A 16,803-nucleotide genomic window follows, 5' to 3' on the forward strand; every position below is an offset into this window, starting at 1 on the left:
TGGTCTTGCCGACAGGGGGACCCGCCACCGACCGTTTTTCCTGGAGGGCCAAGCCGTCCCTGCCGCCGGATTTTGACTCTGTGCTGAGCAAGATCAGGTCGCTGGCGGAGAGCGGCCTCACCTCGCTGCACGTGCTCGAAGATTTCCTGAAGCGCCGGATTGCCCCCTGAAGCAGCGGCCGCATCCTGCTTGGAGCTTCACCGGCCTCAACGACTGCAGTAGGACCCACCACGGAGAGGGGAGCGACCTGACCCAGGAAGCCTTGGAGGTCCTAGTGCGGGCGGTGACGGGGGAAGTCTTCATCCCGGAGCACCTGATCCTTCCCCATGGTGTCGTCCCACTCTGCGAGGACTCGCGCTTGAGGACCGCGGAGCTGGCTACCCTGCCGACTCTCGACGACTGTGGGCTGGCCGCACACCAGACCGGAGGCGACCCGGACCGTGGGATCCGGATCCCTGGTGCATCCGGGGAACAAGCCATGCCGAGCGTCGTGGGGTCCGGCCCCACTGCCAAGGGCAAGGAGGCCGTGGCTGGAAGCGCCGCCACGGGTGGTCCCAGCCAGGCCCGGAGTAGCTCCGGCGCGTCGTCGGGAGAAGCGGGTCGGCGCAGGCTGCACCGGGGCGACGGGACCCCAGTTGCGGAGCCCGCCGCGAAGCGTCAGAGGTCCGCTGAGGACGCGGGCCAGGGTAGCTCCCGGCCCCCCGGCCATCGCGGGACCTCCGGGGTGGTCGCACCGCCACCATCACCGCCGAGAGATACCTCCCCCCGGCAGCAACAGCAGCAGCGGCAGCCACGGGAGCAGCAGCATCAGCAGCAACAGCAGGAGCAGCCTCGGGTTGCTCCCCGGCCGCTGCCACAGGAGCGGCAGCAGCAACAGCGGTGGTAGGCGCGGGGTGCGCCTCAGCAGCCACAGGAGCAACGGCAGCAGCAGAAGCAGTTGTCGAGCCTCCGTGGACGCTGGAGACCTGGCACTTCAGGGTTAGTGTTATTCTGTTCACTCCCCTTATTCTCGGTGCTAAGCTTTTTTGCTAAGAGCTTCTTCTCTTTGCTTGCCAGGGCTTCTCGCCCAAGCAGTTCTTCCGCCGCCGCTGGCTCATCAGCGGGGTCCAGGCGACAGGGGCCTCGACGACGACGGCGGGTGCGACGTCGGGTGCGGGGAGCCCGGGTGCAGCGGTTTCCGCTAACCCGGTGGCACCCAACACGGCTGCGGCGGGTGGGCCATCACCAGGCATTGCAACGCCCGACGCAACGGCGGGAGCTACAACGGGCGCGGGGAGCCCGGGTGCGGCGGCGTCTGCTAGCCCGGTGGCGCCTGACACAGCGGCGGCGGCGGGCGCACCAACGCTAGGCGCTGCTAACGCCCGACGCAACGGCGGCGGATGCGCCAGTGTCAGGCGCAGCTGCACCCGACGCGGTGGCGGCGGACATACCAGGCGCGGCCACACCCAACGTGGCGACGACGGTTGCGCCAGTGTCAGGCGCAGCCACACCCGATGTGGCGACGGCGGATGCGCCAATGCCCGGCGCAGCCACACCAGACGCGGTGGCCCCCGAGGCCTCGGCTACGGCGACAGTCGCGCCGTCACCGGACTTGGCGTTGGCGAGCGCAGCGGCGACGGGCGCGGCAACGGCGAACACAGCGGCAGCAGGTGCATCAACTGTAAGCTCCTCGGCTCCTGAGGTCCCGACGCCTGTACCAGACGTCCCCTCCCCCAGTGCTCAACCTTCGGCAGAGGAAGAGCTGGAGGAGGTCTGCGGCAGGCGGCTCCTGCAAGGTCCCCCGGAGGAGGAAGCGGCTCCCCTCCACCGGGTGCTGGTCCGGGTCCGGCGGTCGATAGAGGAGGCAACCTCTTCCGCCGAGGCGGCCTTCTGATGGGAGTGGGCTGCTCTGGAGAGCGAGCGCCAGTGGCTCTTCGACTGGCACACCCGCTTGGAGGCGCACACAAAGGCCGAAGCCTCCCATGCTGTGGAAGCCCGGTCCAAACTCAAAGCCGACCAAGAGGCCTATCGAGCCAATCTTCGGAAGGTGTTCGACCGGGAGTTCGCAGTAGCGAGCCGGGAAAAACCCCTGGCGCAGCGGGAGGAGGCTTTTGCCCAGGAGGTGGCCAGCCTCGCGGCTCAGCGGTCCGAACTTGAGACTCGCCTTGCGGCCCAGCGGTCCGAGCTTGAGACTCGCAGCCAGGGTCTCGAGATCCGTAAGCAGGAGCTGGAAAAGCTCTCTGAGACACTACAAGGATGGCGCAAGCAGCTGGAGGAGAGGGCCAGCAAGCTGGCTGTTGCCGAGTCGGAGTTGGAGGAGGATAGGAAGTCCCTCGCTAAGCGGGAATCCCACGCCACCAACATGGAGAAACAGCTTGAGCGCCAGCGCGAGGCCGTCAAGTCTATGAAGGAGACGGCGGCGAAGAAGGTGGCCCAACTCGAGGAGAGGTCCCGCGAGGTGGAGGAGGCCAAGGCAGCGCTGGCCACCCGGGTGCAGGAGGCGATCCAGGAGGCGGTCCGGAAGCTGCAGGAGGACCAGCGCGTGGGGGCCCAGCGAATCGCTGACTGGGCGAGCGAAGCGAGCTTAGCACTGGTGCCACTTGGAATGAGCCCAATCCAAGTGGCAGAGTCACCAGCTTCGATTGCTGACGCCCTCCTAGTGCTGAACTCCGCTTCGGATAGGCTCCGGCGTCTGGAGCCGGTCCTTGCTGGCCAGCTTGAAGCCGAGGGCCGCGAGCTGATCCGGATGGTGGCGGAGCACATCCTGACTTGCCTTCGGAGCCACGACCCGGCCATCTCGTTAGCCCCCGTGGTCGATGGTCCAGTGGCGGCGACGGAGGCCGCCGCTCGGGACAGCGTGCGGGAGGTCGTCGACTTCGTAGCCGCCTACTTCAAGCGGGAGCCTACAAACTCCTATGCTGGACATTGTACCTTTGTTTTTTTTTTGCGTTATGCAACAAACATTGTACTAGTTGAAATTTTGATAAAGGAAAATTTCAACTTAGCTGTTTGTCAGTTGCTGTGGTTGCGGTATGCAGCACCCCGGCGCCCCGGCCCCCTGGCAGATAGGTTTAGTTGTGAGGACCTATGTGCCATCGGAGCCGCAGAAGACAGTCCGGACCCCCGTATGAGGTTGAGCAAGCGTTCTTGGGCGTAGGTGTAGCATAGATTGCAAGCCGAGCGAGCGTCTTATTCCCTGTGTAGCAGAAAGAACTACAGAGAGGAGAATCAACTCGCTTGTATGGCAGTAATGATACTGTTACTTAGCTGTTTGACGCATGCAAGATCGATCCTTGGTGTCTGGCTCAAAGCAAACACCCCGGGCCCCTTGGGAGACAGGCTCAGCTGTTTTGAGTCTGTCTACCATAGAGACTGGACCTTGATCTGCATGAAGCCTTAAAGCGGATGCTGGGACCCCCTGGTAGGTAGGCTCCATGATTTGAGACTAGTTACCACCAGTCAAAGGCTTCACCTGCATACCACTCAAAGTTACAGCTTAGTAGCAGGCCCGCGGGACCTATTCTGGACCGGCCCCCCGGCTAATACGAGGTCCGGAGCTCCTGATGCACAGGTCCAGACAGTTCAATACATGTCACAGAGTGGTGGAGTGTGTAGGCTTAGGGTGCGGAACCAGGCTAAGGCGCTACACAGGGCTCCGGACCACCCCAGGAGACAACACGACTTTACCGGACCTGGCTCCGACACTCCAGACCCTTCCTAGCAGTGGCTGAGGTCATTCTGTCGTACTCGATCCTTTGATATATGGAGCTGGACATGCCGTGTAGGACTTAGGAAGCCAACTCTTGAGCTGGAACGGGGTCCAGACCCCTAATTTCCTAGCTCCAGGTACTAGAGTACTCGTGACAGGGTGGTGGAGTGTGTAGGCTTTGGGTACGGAACCGGCTAAGCGGCTACACAGGACTCTGGACCACCCCAGGAAACAAGCACCCCCTCTCCAGAGCAGGTCCCTAGGGGTCCGGAGCTCTCTCCCAGCAGCAAGAGGGTCCAGACCTGTACGGCAGTCCAGCAACTCAATACAGATCTGTAACACCTGGTTTATAAAAGGACATAGACCGAGCAATCATATACGTGCCAGGATCAAGTCACACGTATATACAACAGAATGAACAATATATCATAGCACATACCACGTAAAAAGATATAATAAAGCGAATACAAATGTTATTTATTACATTAATGACAAAATGTCTGATACAGCGGAAGCGTAGAATACATATACGAAGTCTCTCGGAAGCTGGGCGCCACAGGGACGTCGACTGGGAGACGAACGCCTAGAAGTCCTCGTACTCCTGGTAACTCCGGATGAACTCCCTCGCGTTGGCAGGAACTGAGCAGCAGTAGAGTATCCCCAAGAGGAAAAAGAGTAGAGTAGGCAAGAGTGAGTACACAATTTGTACTCAACAAGTATAACACAAACTATGAGTCTCTAAGGTTGGCTGACTCGACTGCATTAGCTTTTAATCTTGGCAAATTTTATTAAAACTAATTACTACAAGTGGATGAATTATCATAAACCCAGTTACATAGTAATTAATCAGAATTAAATATGATACTACTGAGAACCAAACCAAACCAAGCCACCCGGGGAAACCCTCCTAATCAAAGAAAGACAACCCCACTAATCAAAAGGAAGATCTGGGCTGCTCATGACCGTGAGCACGGCTAGTATACCAGTTTTACACTCTGCAGAGGTAGCACATCTTTACCCACAAGTCGTGAGCTACGCTAGTTGTTCATCACACTTCCTTAGGTGAGATGGCTAGCAAACTCACTACGAGGCCTTTACAAAGAATCTCGCTGGTAAGGAGTAACCGCGAGGGTTGGATCGGCGACTATGGAGCAGGTCTAGTGGGCATCAAGAATACCACAGACGAGGCCACTCAGTACGAGGGCCATAGAAGCTTACCACCCTTGCCCCGTCGGTAAGTTACTCCAAACCAAAAAGAACTAATTATTACGCCAAGACCGTCCCATTCCAGTCTTGTGGTAGCGCTGTTGTCCCAGGTTGTCGCTCTATGAACCGGTCCTTATGGAGAGTGGCCAACCCAGCACTAAGCACCGTGCTGGCCCCCTAAACTATGTTTCTAACAAAAACCAATTTTTAACGAGACGTGAGCCCATCAAACGGGTCACTCCCAGAATTAAGTTGCATATACCATTAATCAAATTAATTAAAAAGGATCATTATGTGTGAGTGCGCAGCAAACTAGCACAACTGACCAAAATGCAACCCAAGGGATATATATATATATAAAGGTTATAAAGTGGCTAGGAGAGTCCTTATAGGCATACAGTATTAAAATGCAGTATGAAAATGTATTTAAAGTGATAGGTTCTGTTCATGTTATACTTGCCTTCCTCAAAGTTCTCCGGCTGCTCAAACTACTCTAAAGATGGCGGCTGCTCCGTGTACTGGTACTGGGTCTCCTCCGGTAGCTCAACGTCTACTCACGATCGCAACGCCAAAAACAAGTCCAGCACATACACATACATGCAAATAGAGGCAAACACTAAGAAATAGTACAACAATACATAAAAACAGCAAACAAAACTATACTAGAACTATTCTACGCATTACAACGATCGCGTGGACATAAAGAATGCCTAAAACGGAGCTAGAACGTGAAAACTACGCTTAAAACAAGATCCAGGGACCTATCTGTAAGAAAAACAGAGTTTCTGGGGGTTTTCTGCAAAAAACCGAGGACCTAAAAGTAAATAAACCTTAAATCTAAGGGCTAGCGCGTAAAACTGCCAAGGGTGGACGGCGGGTTCTAATACTGGAAAGTTCAGGGGGGTCTGTGCAAGATTTTGGGCCCATCTGTAATTACTTTTGAACACAGTGGACTGCGGGTTGATACTCATGAAGCGCAGGGGCTCTTTAGCAAAATTTTCAGGCCGAACCGGTACGCGCGGATTAGTGCCGTCGGATCTTGATCTAATAGTTTGGAGCGAAACGGTACGCCGATCTAATCCAGGCCACTGATTCCGGATCTGGCGGCCAAGAACGGTTGGGCGCGCGGGGCGGCGGCGCGAGTCGCCGGAGCTCTGCTCCGCTGCGGCGCTTCACCGGAGTAGGCCAATCTCGACCTTCCCGGGGTCAATTCGATCGGGATTTGGGTCTAGGATGGACTACGCGCCATGCGTAATCCACCCATGGCCTGAGCGGGGCTAGGGAAGGCTCGGGGTGGCGTGCGCGGTGGCGGTGGCGGGTTTGCGCGGCGGTGCTCGCCGGCGTGCGGCGTGCAGGCCATTCTGAGGCTCGGATTTGGCATGGGAAGATCACGCATGACACGGGTAAGCTAATTAGGAACTTGGCGCGGGGCTTCTGCACAGAGAAAAGGAGACACGCCGCAGAGTGGCGGCTTGGCGGCGCTCCGGCGAACCATCTCGCACGGCACCGCGGGGTATAGCGGCCTACACGCGCCCAAATCTAGCGCACAAGGAAGAGGGGGACACGACGAAGCTCACCAGGGGCTCGGGGTGGACGGTGGTGGACTGGGCCGAGCGCGGAATTGGCCTGCGGGGAGAGAGGAAAGGAGGGAGTGGGCCGGCTGTGGTTGGGGTTTTGGGCTGGATTGGTTTTCCCCTTTTCTGGTTTTTCTTCCCCTTTTCTTTGCAAACAACACTCAAATCTATTTGAATTCAAATCAAATTTGAATTCAAACTCCTATGCACTCAAACAATTAAAACTTATGCACCTGCATGAATGCACAAACAAGTTAGCCCTAAAATAAATTTTAATTACTTTATGAAATGAAAATAAATTATAAATGCAAGGCTAAGCAAATTAAATCCTAGAAAATTAAATAAAGCCAATTAAATTTATTATTAAATACGGAAATTTAAATTAGGGTGTTACAAGATCTTAGCTGTAGCGACAAGGGTGGAAGTCCTCACGGGGGTTAGAAAAGTAAAATCTCGAGAATCGAAATGTGGAATTAAATTTTGACACAAAGACAGAACTGGGAGAAAATCTTTCCTTTGCAACTTGATATACATGGCTTGCGCGATGGATGCCAGAGGCCGGGTTTACGAGGGCGGACCTCTACTGCTCTGGTCCGCGCGTTAATGCTAGCCGACGGTGCGATGGATGCCAGAGGCCGGGTTTACGAGGGCGGACCCAACCGCTCTGGGCCGCACGCTTATTCTATCTTATTTCAAAGGAATAATTTATTTCCCCGCTCCGCCTAAGTGTAAAACTTACGCAGATGCTCTATATTCCATGGGTTGGGCAGCGGCACCCCATCTTCTGTGGCGAGGCGAACGCATCCGAGCCGGCATACTTCTGTAACCTTGAAGGGCCCCTCCCAACTGGGGGAGAGTTTGTGGAGCCCTGCTCGGTTCAGGATCCGTCTCAGGACGAGGTCGCCAGCCCGGAGCTCCCTACTGTGCACGAACCGTTGATGATAGCGCCTGAGCGCCTGTTTGTAGCGTGCATTTCGGATTGCTGTTCGCCACCTTCGTTCGTCAATGAAGTCCACATCGTCGCGCCGCAGTTGTTCCTGCATGGATTCGTCAAAAGCCTGGACCCGTGGTGAGCCCAGGTGAATTTCTGGAAGACTCGTGCCCGCGCCCGCGCCTGCGGGACACGTGGCGGCTCCGGACCCCCCCGGCGGTATGTTGGTTCTACGGGCGTAGGAGGCTCGGATGGACGCGGGAGGTCCCGGACCCCTATGGGGGTCCGCGGCCTCTGCTGTCGACTCGGAGCTTCCCCTCCTTAGGGACACATGGCGTCTCCGGACCCGTCCCTGAGCGGGGAGCGGGTCCGGGGCCGTTGGCCCGATGAGGTAAGGGCCTGACCCGTGGGGCCCGGCATCTTCGCCCTTTACCGCGTAGTTACGGATGACTACGCGAACCTTGCCTTGCTGCAGTAGAAGTGGGTATCCCTGCTACAGGGTACCGACAGACGGCACATTCTTGACATGAAGATATAAGGGGACAATACTGACAGCGATTGGAGTTGATTGCAACAAGCAGGTGGTTCCCATCGCCTTTGGTTTTGTTGAGAATGAGAACACAGAGAGCTGGTACTGGTTCCTTGAACGTGTGAAGATTCATGTTGTTGCTGGAAGGCCTGATGTTTGTCTCATCAGTGACAGACATGCAGGTCCTCTAGCAGCAATAAGGCAACTACATGAAGGAAGTCGAGGACAACCTCCTCTATGGCTAGATGTTGTGAGTAGGTGGTGCATAAGGCATATGGGTGCAAACTTTTATAAGCGCTTCAAGAATAAGGAACTTATGAATTTGTTCAAGATGTTGTGCACTCAGAATCAGTAGCGGAAGTTTGATGCATTGTGGCAGGTGCTAGATAACATGTGCGCCGAGTTGCTAAAGGAACAGACCTCAACCTCCAGCCGGAGACGTTCCAGCGGTGGACCTTTCACACAGTGGATTAAGGATGCATCTAAGGAGAAGTGGTCAATTCTATACGACACTAGTGGTCGTCGATATGGAATCGAGATAACCAACCACGCAAAGTGTTACAATATGGTAATGCGTCATGTTCGTGGATTTCCTCTTATTGGCATAGTTGAGTTCATCATGTACGGATGCACAAGGTACTTCATAGAGTGGTACCAGGCAGCTGATGTCTTACTTAATGATTCAGGAGTGATTTTTTGTAATAGGGTCACTAACTACATGAAAGAAAAGATTGAAAAGGCTCAATATCACAGAGTGGTCTCCATAGGCACAAAGGATCAAAGGTTTGAGCTTTCCTGCAAGGACAGAACAGGGCAGGGTGTTTGCAGACAAAGAGTCGTTCAGGATTGCTTGATAATGCCGGAAGGCAAGGTTTTTTGCAGATGCAAGAAGCCACAGCTTCTTCACTTACCATGCTCCCATGTCATTGCGGCATGTTCAAAATCTGGGTTGGATCCTGGGGTTTTTGTTTCACAATATTACATAAAAGAAACCGTTGTGCACATTTGGGGCCATGAGATATATGGCATAGGCAGTCTAAGATCATTCACTACACCAAATATCTCTCCAATGTACATTCCCAATCCAGATGCTAGGAGAGGGGTAGGTCGACGACAGACACTTCGTATCCGTAACGGAATGGATGAGTCTGGGGCAGGAAAGAAGAAAAAATGATGCAAACTGTGTGGAGCAGATGGTCACACTTACAAAAAGTGCCCTAAAATGCAAGAAGATAATGCTGGTACTGAGGTTGGACCTTCTGGAAATCCCACCGATGGATTGCATCCGGATTTTGGAGCCCGTCGCGTCTAGATTTTGTTATGTGTGCATATGTATTTGAACCAGATGTATGGATATGTATTCCGACCTGTATGTGATAATTACATTTCGTTATGTATAGATATGTATTTGCACCAGATTGTAGCATGTAATATTACGAAGGTATTTGTGTAGTAAGATTTCTTGGTTGCAGTTCTAAATGTGTAGGTTGGTTCAATTAGATTGCTCACTGAATGTAGTGTACTGAAAATAGAAGGGTAGTTACGAATCATAAATTTTCGGTTTGCAATACAGTTTTGTAAACAATGCTACGATTACAAAGCAGAGGCCTAAGGCGTTCGTACTACTAGTTACTTGAACAATGAAAAGCATGGCATGTGCAACACGATAACCTCGTGTTGTGAGTAAACCTAACATGCCTTGTAAAATGCCGGGATTACATGGTGGTGCTTTACTGAGTGCACCGGGGATATTTTCTCTTCCTAATAGCTTCAGACCCTGCTTCCTTAGCACAGCGGGCCCTCTCTTGCTTTCTCTCCCTATCAGCTTCACGTTCCTCTGCCTTCTGACGTTCCACTTCTGCAATCCTCTTCTGAATCTCTTCTTGGTTTTTCTTGCGCTTCTCCTCCATCTGTTCTTCATGCAGCATTCGTTGCCACCTTTGTGCAGCCCACCTTGCTTGATGCTCCACATGGTCCTTATCCTGCTGAGATTGCTCGGTGTCTAACCACTGCACGAAATCACATAGAGCGGTGGAGTCTTTCCCCAAATAATGTTAGAAGTCATTACTAGATCTGAAAGTGACAAACTCTGATAGTGTTTTGTAATACCTTTGCTCGGTCCTTGCCGTAATGCTTGGGCGGGTTGTACTCGTAATTCTCGCACATGAAGAATCTCTTGCCAAAGTCGTCCCCCAAAACCCTTGATTTCATTAGTTTGCACAAGGATCCGCAAAAACACATAGGCACCTGGACTCCTTGGGGGACTGTTTCCGTCACCTTACTCCATGGAATATAGGTGGATCCTGAGGATGCCATGGTGTTGAGCCCTGACAATCACAAGTGAGCAATCAGATTGCTAATATACTATATCAACACTAATCATTATCAGTAACTACACCTAAATGTACCACTAATCACTCCTAATAATAATTAAACTGATTGCTAAAATACTGTTTCAACAAAATACTTTCTACAATTTTCTAAATTTTTTTAATATTATCTTCCAATTTTTAAGACTTTCTAATACTTCTCTAATAATTTTCTAGTACTTTCTAATACTTAATCTAACACTAAATATACTGTATTAATGCTAATCATTAGGGAAAATTGGTTCCGTAGCACTCAAAAATCACAAAAATCGGAAAATACCACCAAAAGAACCTCCTCACGTGAAATACCACCGAAAGATGCATCCGTCACCTTCAAATAGCATTCTGTCCGGTGGCTGTCTCACGCCGTGAACGCTTTCCATCTAGGCTTACATGTCAGCCAAGGAGACACCGCCCGTCTTCCTCCCTTGGAGCAGGCCGCCACGGCGTCCCCGAGCGTCCTTTCCAGACAGCGCGGCGTCGGCGACGAGGGCCATGGCCGCGCAGGTGGGCGGGGCATGACGAGCACGGAGCGCGGATGCGAGGAAGGCTGAGGCCGCTGTGGTGAGGACCGCGGAGTCCACGGCGCTGCGCGGGAGGCGAAATTGGCATGACGAGCCCGGAGTGTGGATGCGAGAGGAAGGCTGAGGTGAGGACCGCCGGCCGCAGCGTCGACGGAGCGGAGGAGATGTGCATGACGGCGGCATCCGCAAAGAGGAAGGGCACGCGGCGCCGTCGGATACGCTGCTGCCGACCTTCTTCGCGGATGTGTTCTTCTGTGTATGTACTAAATCAGCTTTGGGTGGTTCAGACTTCAGACTTCAGAGTTGCAGGCCGTCGGGCCCCTAGCTTCCTCTCGTACGCCCTCGCTCTCTCACGAACACCGGCCGTTGCTCACACACGCTAGAACACGTGACGGCGGGAGGTGGAAGATGAACAGTAAGGATGGCGAGGAACGCCCCGGCGAGCTCAATCTCGCCTGTATGTTGGCTCTCGTTATTCAACTAGACCGGGCCAAGTTTACACAGGAGGGGATGGCGTCTCTTATAGCTGCGTGGGCTCTCCTCCACGCCCGGCAGTTCCGCCATGGCCGCGCGCGCCGAGCGCGCCGTGCGCTGTGCGCTGTGCGTCACGCACGGGCGACGCACTCCGCCCACGCGACCCGCACACGCGCCCAACGGCCTGGCGCACTCCCCGCCACCACTCCAACGACCTCGACCGAGTCATCCTACACGCGCTAGCTCGACCTCTCGCGTCGCCCGCACCGACCCGAGCCACCTCGTGCTCGCCGGCCGCGACACGCCCGCGCCCATGGCGCACACACTCAACTCACGCACGCAAGTTCTAACCATGCCAATGTCAAGCTTAGATTTCTAACACAGGCTGCCGCTGAAGTGTGCCTGCGGGCTGTGTTTGCGTTGCGGCGGCTCGTTTCCCAGGTTTGCGGTCGTGGCTGTGCGTGCTACAGCCTACAGCAGGGCAGCAAGGTGGCAGCACCAATCAACAGGCGAAGCATCAACGGCAGCGAAGGCAAATCCCCACCGCGGCCTCTGCGGCGCGCAGCTGCACTCCGTCGGGGCGCTGCTCAGCTCAACTGTGCAGCTGCTGCGTGCCACCGCCGCCACTCCGTCGGGGCGCTGCACGGAGGAGAGGGATGAGGGGTGGTGTGGCTCGGGCAGTCGGGCTGGCCGCACGCGGGAGCTCCGCCTGAGCGCGTGAGCGTCGGCCGTATGCACGAGCGCCGGCTTGTGCGCTGTGCGCATGGAGGTGAACGGGCTTCACACCGTTAGCTCCAAACTTGACGATACTTAACGAAATGTTATTTCCGGTTAACGTCTGCATCTTTCAGTGCTATTTCACGGAACGGAGTTATTTCAGTGGTATTATCCGATTCTTGTGATCTTTGGGTGCTATGGAACCAATTTTCCCTAATCATTACAAGTAACTCCATCTAAATGTACCACTAATTACTCCTAACAATAATTAAATTGATTGCTAATCTACTGTTTCAACAAAAATAATTACAATATAATCTATTTGTAAAGCGTAGAAGAATTTTGGTTACCTGCAGTCGCCGGCTCGAAAATCCGGCAGGGCTTCGCCTCTCTCCCTCCCTCCTTTTTTTTCCTGATTTCTGAAATTTTAGTGATGCAAATGAGGGGTGGGGGGACCAGCCAACCCTTATATAAGGGTGGGAGAGCCGGCCGCCCGGCTGCCGGGCGACCGGCCCCCAGGGACCTGGGCGCAATTTTCTCCGTGAATTTTTTTCCAAAAAGGCCCCTGCCGTCCGACAGCATGGCGGCCAGGGTATATTCCTATGCGGCCAGGGTATATTTCTATAAATTTCCAAATCGAAAATATATTTTCATAAAGAACGAAAATAATAATAAAAAACCGCCAGCGTCGTGGGCATTGACGCACGGGCCCAACACAACACCACGTGCACGGCACGCAACGCTCCTCTCCGACTCCACCAGGTAGTTGGAGTCGCGAGCCCACTGGTGGTTGCGGTTTAGATCCGTCCGCCTGAGCCAGAGCGAGGAGTGAACCGCACGCGCCATGTCCGCCGAGTTGCCGCCGCCAGCGCCAGCGCCGCCGGCGCAGGCCGCCGACAAGAGACAACCCGCCGAGCAGGAGGCTGGTGGCTGGGGCGGATGGGGCCTCTCCATCTTCTCCGAGATCTCCCGCAGCGTGAGTACTGAGTAGCACGCGGCCCCGGTTCATACGCCATGCGTAGATCTTTCCCCTCCCTCGGTGGCAAGGTTGGAATAGGGTTTCGATGAATTGTTATGGTGTGGTCTCTCGCAGGCGGTGGAGGTTGCCAAGAGTGCCATCGCGGACATTCAGCAACCGCCGGAGCAGGACACGGGACCCGACAGCGGGGAGAAGGAGAAGGAGAAGGAACCGGAGGGGGAGGAGGAGGAGAGACGCAAGGCGGCTCTGGACAAGCTGGAGAATGCCAGTGAGGACTCGATCCTGGGCCAGGCAAGCACCTGCTTTGCTACTCTCTCTCAACGTCGCTGATTCGCTGCTGCGTTCTTGGCAATGCCGGTGATAATGGTTGGTGAATTGCTGTTTGCAATGTGTGTATGTGGGTTTCTGCAGGGGCTCAAGGCCTTTGATAGCTCGGTGGAGACCATCACGACCGGTACTTGGCAAGCTCTTGGGACCGCATGGAAGAGTGGCTCACTATTTGTTCAAAAGTACATTCCTTGTTTTATATCTACTTCAGTTTTTGCTGTTACAGCCTTTAACCTTGTGAATTGAACAGAAACGTTTTAGTTCAGTTTACATGCACACCCATGCTACTTCATCTACATTACATGAAACAGCCGAGGCAACCTAGGATTGCTTCCTCCTCCTACTAAATCCTTAAATAATTTATATCATTCAGAATCTTCACCCACTCTATCTGATGGTGAAACTATGGATCTAATTGGTTACATCATGCATGTGCACATGTGAGATCCAAAAAAAATGTATATTGTATGTCAAACACTGCTGGTATTACGATGCCCTACTTGTTGACAAATGAATATACACGTTGGAAGTTACTGGTTGACAATTCAGCTGTCTGTGTACATGTGTAATGTGAAATTGCATAACTTTTTTATTGTATAAAACAGTGATGAGATTCTGAAAACAGTCTTTCCATCATAAATATGTTGTTGTTTTGTTATCTAGTAACTTTTGTTTTGTTATCTAGTAACTTTGCATCTTCATCTTTTCTCGGTTTCAAGAATCAAATATCAGGTTAACCTTCCTGACACCTTATTATTGCTGGAATCTTCAGTAAGAATAAGCCTGCAAGCGTGTCTTCTCCTTTACTTGGAGAAGTAACACGTTTGCTGGGTGTATTTATCTCTCTCTGATTGTAACATGGTTACTTTCCTAGATTGGAAAACTCAGCTTCAAGCTTGGCTGAAACCATTCAACAGGGAGAACTGCCCGCCAAAGCATCTGCAATAGCACCGACCATTTTAGAGGTAACTAGGACTCAGTAGTTGTGTTGCTTCTGCAGAGCATATATGTGAGATGAATATAGTTTTAATATGTTCAATAATCACAGACAGGGAAGTCATTTACAGCAAGAGGTATGGAAGTGCTCGAACGTGTTGGAAAGGAGACAATGGAGTTCATTGTTGAAGAAACTGGTATGGAAGTCGATAAAGGTAGTACCGGTGAAGGTGACCAGCAGACGGAAGAGGAGCAGTTTGAAGAAGTCTCATTTGACAGATGCTTCTATATTTATGGAGGACCTGATCAATTAGAGGTGATTACCTTGTTTTCCCAAGGTTATTGTGTGTTTGGTTTTCAATATTTGCTCCCTTTTTTTTCTCTTAGTTCAGTGTGGTCTCTGTTTTTCCCCTTGCAATAGGAGCTGGAAGCACTATCAAGCCACTATGCATTGTTGTTTAATAGGAAAAAGGGGAAACTAAATGCTGAGCAGAAAACTTATTATGATGGGAAGCTCAAAGAAATACAACAGATGTTTGGTCTTAGCACCAATGCTGAGGAAGATGGACCAGATTCTGACAAAGGGAAGAAGATTGAATCAGCTGATACTGACGCTGATGCTGAGATGAAGAAGTTATGTGAAACAAGTGTTAGCAAAGCTGCTAAGATGGCCGCAGGGTATACATATATCCTTCACTCCTAAATTCAAAACATGTATGCTGGTACTTTAGTTCTGTTAAGCAATGATGAAATTAGTGAAATCATGTTCATCTATATAGAGCCATTTTAGCATGTAGCTTACTAGAAAGACAGGATCATCTTTAGAAGTCCAATGTATATAAGAAGGAAACAACATGGTTTAACTTCATTTCGGCTTCCATTTCAAAAGCACTCATTAGGCTGTCATCACATTTATCACCTTTGCAGGTTCACCACTGCCTTGGGTGGGCTTTCTCCAAATGAGATTATCAAACGAACTACCAATAGGCTGGAGACCATTCACTCAGAGGGTGTTCATGTATGTACATACTATATAATGTTTATTATCCTTTGCAAATAAAACTCTGGATATTTTTTAGGAAGAAAAAAACTCTTCTTGCAGAGACTGTCAGAGATGTGCTGCCTGGCAGTTTCTCAGTTTCTGGCACTAGGAAAGTCGGTAATATCTGCCACCAACAAATCAAAGAATGAAGAAGATGATGAAAACAACATTAAGATTGATTGGCCTGAAGATCCTATTTCAAAAGCTAAAATAATCAGATGGAAAGCGCAATCCATCTCTGTGGATATGGAAAAGGTCTCTACTAGTTTTGCTACAGGTAATGGTCCTCTCATGATTGGTTGATTACTCTACGTAGGATGTGTAAATTTCAATTTTCACACATCTCTATCTGCAGGAATCTCGGATGTGGCTGAAGCTTATGCGGCAGCCATACAAAATGCTCTCGCTGACAAGCAGGACGATCTCCCAAATCAGAAGTCGGTGCAGGAGAAGGCTAAGTCCATATCCAACCATCTTAATTCCGATCAAACTAGTGCTGTCAGCAAGCTACAAGACGCCCTGCAGTACCTGGCCTATGTCATCGTTTGCACTTCCATGCCAAGTGCCTGATTGTGGAGTGGTTCCTCTCTGAGCATTGCTGCTATTGTTAGCCATTTCTGTAAATTTGTGTGAGGGTTCCCTTCAGGGCTGGCAGAATTAGGGCCTCTAGCTATGGAACGAACCACACTAGGCATGTTGGTTAGTTGTCATGTACTCATGTCTGTATGCCATGGCACATGGAAAATTGTTGCTCTCTGTGTTTTTCCTCTGAGAACAATGAATTACTGGTGTTCATCATACAAGTGAACTGATATGTTCAAAATATAGATGACGGTTTACTGCTCAGTCCGGACAGGATTCTGTTTATTTATTTTGAGGCTCGTGACATTAGGAAAAAAAAATGCTCTTCACAGTTCACGCGAAAGGTTCAGTTAAAGCCGGCATGGTCCCTGCTGATGTGAGATCGTGCTCGTAGCTGTCCAAGCTGAGAGCGGTGGGAGCACGTCACGGACACATTCCCATTCCGACAATGGTCGGGTCAGCTGTTGTAGCAACAGGTGACCTACCAGGAAGGCTGGATGGTAAGCCGCAAGCGAATGGAGGAATCAATTCATTAGCTCGGACGACTGTTGGGACTGAACTCGGTGTTCTACCGAACTTATCTAGTTATTATCTTCAAGCTTTAGCTTAATTATAGTTTTCAAATAAGTATAAAAAAATTGTAGTTTGCAAATATGCCATGGTCACCAACTGTCCCCTTTACATTCGTGTTGATTATGAAGATTTTGGAAGGCCAAAACTTTTTTGGACATGGCCAAAACTTGGCCTCGAACCAAAAGGACGGCCAAATTCTATTAGCAACTTAGCACAGACAAAAATTGTCTTGGCTGATTGGGGCCATGAACTAAACGTCCCCTCGATTTCCCATGTATTTGTAGCTACTTAACCAAGTAGCCAACACTAAATGTGCAACGACGCTCCAGTGGATCGGATCCACATTCACCTC

General features: G+C 51.7%; 2 protein-coding genes across 2 annotated transcripts; both read left to right on the top strand.

The window, feature by feature from the left end:
- Nucleotides 1–1,516: 1,516 nt before the first annotated feature.
- On the top strand, nucleotides 1,517–12,016 carry LOC120647676 (dynactin subunit 1-like). Its single transcript, XM_039924543.1, has 3 exons — nucleotides 1,517–1,750; nucleotides 1,907–2,470; nucleotides 11,693–12,016. Exons 1-3 carry the CDS (start codon nucleotides 1,517–1,519, stop codon nucleotides 12,014–12,016), a joined length of 1,122 nt encoding a protein of 373 aa, XP_039780477.1.
- A 739-nt stretch (nucleotides 12,017–12,755) lies between these two features.
- On the top strand, nucleotides 12,756–16,123 carry LOC120649834. The gene is made up of 9 exons (XM_039926734.1): nucleotides 12,756–12,988; nucleotides 13,106–13,282; nucleotides 13,403–13,500; nucleotides 14,193–14,283; nucleotides 14,367–14,570; nucleotides 14,676–14,932; nucleotides 15,182–15,272; nucleotides 15,357–15,573; nucleotides 15,652–16,123. Exons 1-9 carry the CDS (start codon nucleotides 12,857–12,859, stop codon nucleotides 15,864–15,866), a joined length of 1,482 nt encoding a protein of 493 aa, XP_039782668.1. The 5' UTR covers nucleotides 12,756–12,856; the 3' UTR covers nucleotides 15,867–16,123.
- Nucleotides 16,124–16,803: the final 680 nt, after the last annotated feature.

Source organism: Panicum virgatum, chromosome 9K (genome assembly GCF_016808335.1).
Source record: "Panicum virgatum strain AP13 chromosome 9K, P.virgatum_v5, whole genome shotgun sequence".
NCBI classification, from domain to species: Eukaryota; Viridiplantae; Streptophyta; class Magnoliopsida; order Poales; family Poaceae; genus Panicum; species Panicum virgatum.

Coding starts and splice junctions, on each gene's coding strand:
- LOC120647676 (XM_039924543.1), top strand. CDS start 1,517: ATGCCCGGCGCAGCCACACCAGACGCGGTGGCCCCCGAGGCCTCGGCT. Junction 1,751..1,906: donor CAGAGGAAGAGCTGGAGGAG/GTCTGCGGCAGG, acceptor AGCGAGCGCCAG/TGGCTCTTCGACTGGCACAC. Junction 2,471..11,692: donor AGGCAGCGCTGGCCACCCGG/GTGCAGGAGGCG, acceptor CTGCCGCTGAAG/TGTGCCTGCGGGCTGTGTTT.
- LOC120649834 (XM_039926734.1), top strand. CDS start 12,857: ATGTCCGCCGAGTTGCCGCCGCCAGCGCCAGCGCCGCCGGCGCAGGCC. Junction 13,501..14,192: donor GGCTCACTATTTGTTCAAAA/GTACATTCCTTG, acceptor TTACTTTCCTAG/ATTGGAAAACTCAGCTTCAA. Junction 15,574..15,651: donor CTCTACTAGTTTTGCTACAG/GTAATGGTCCTC, acceptor CTCTATCTGCAG/GAATCTCGGATGTGGCTGAA.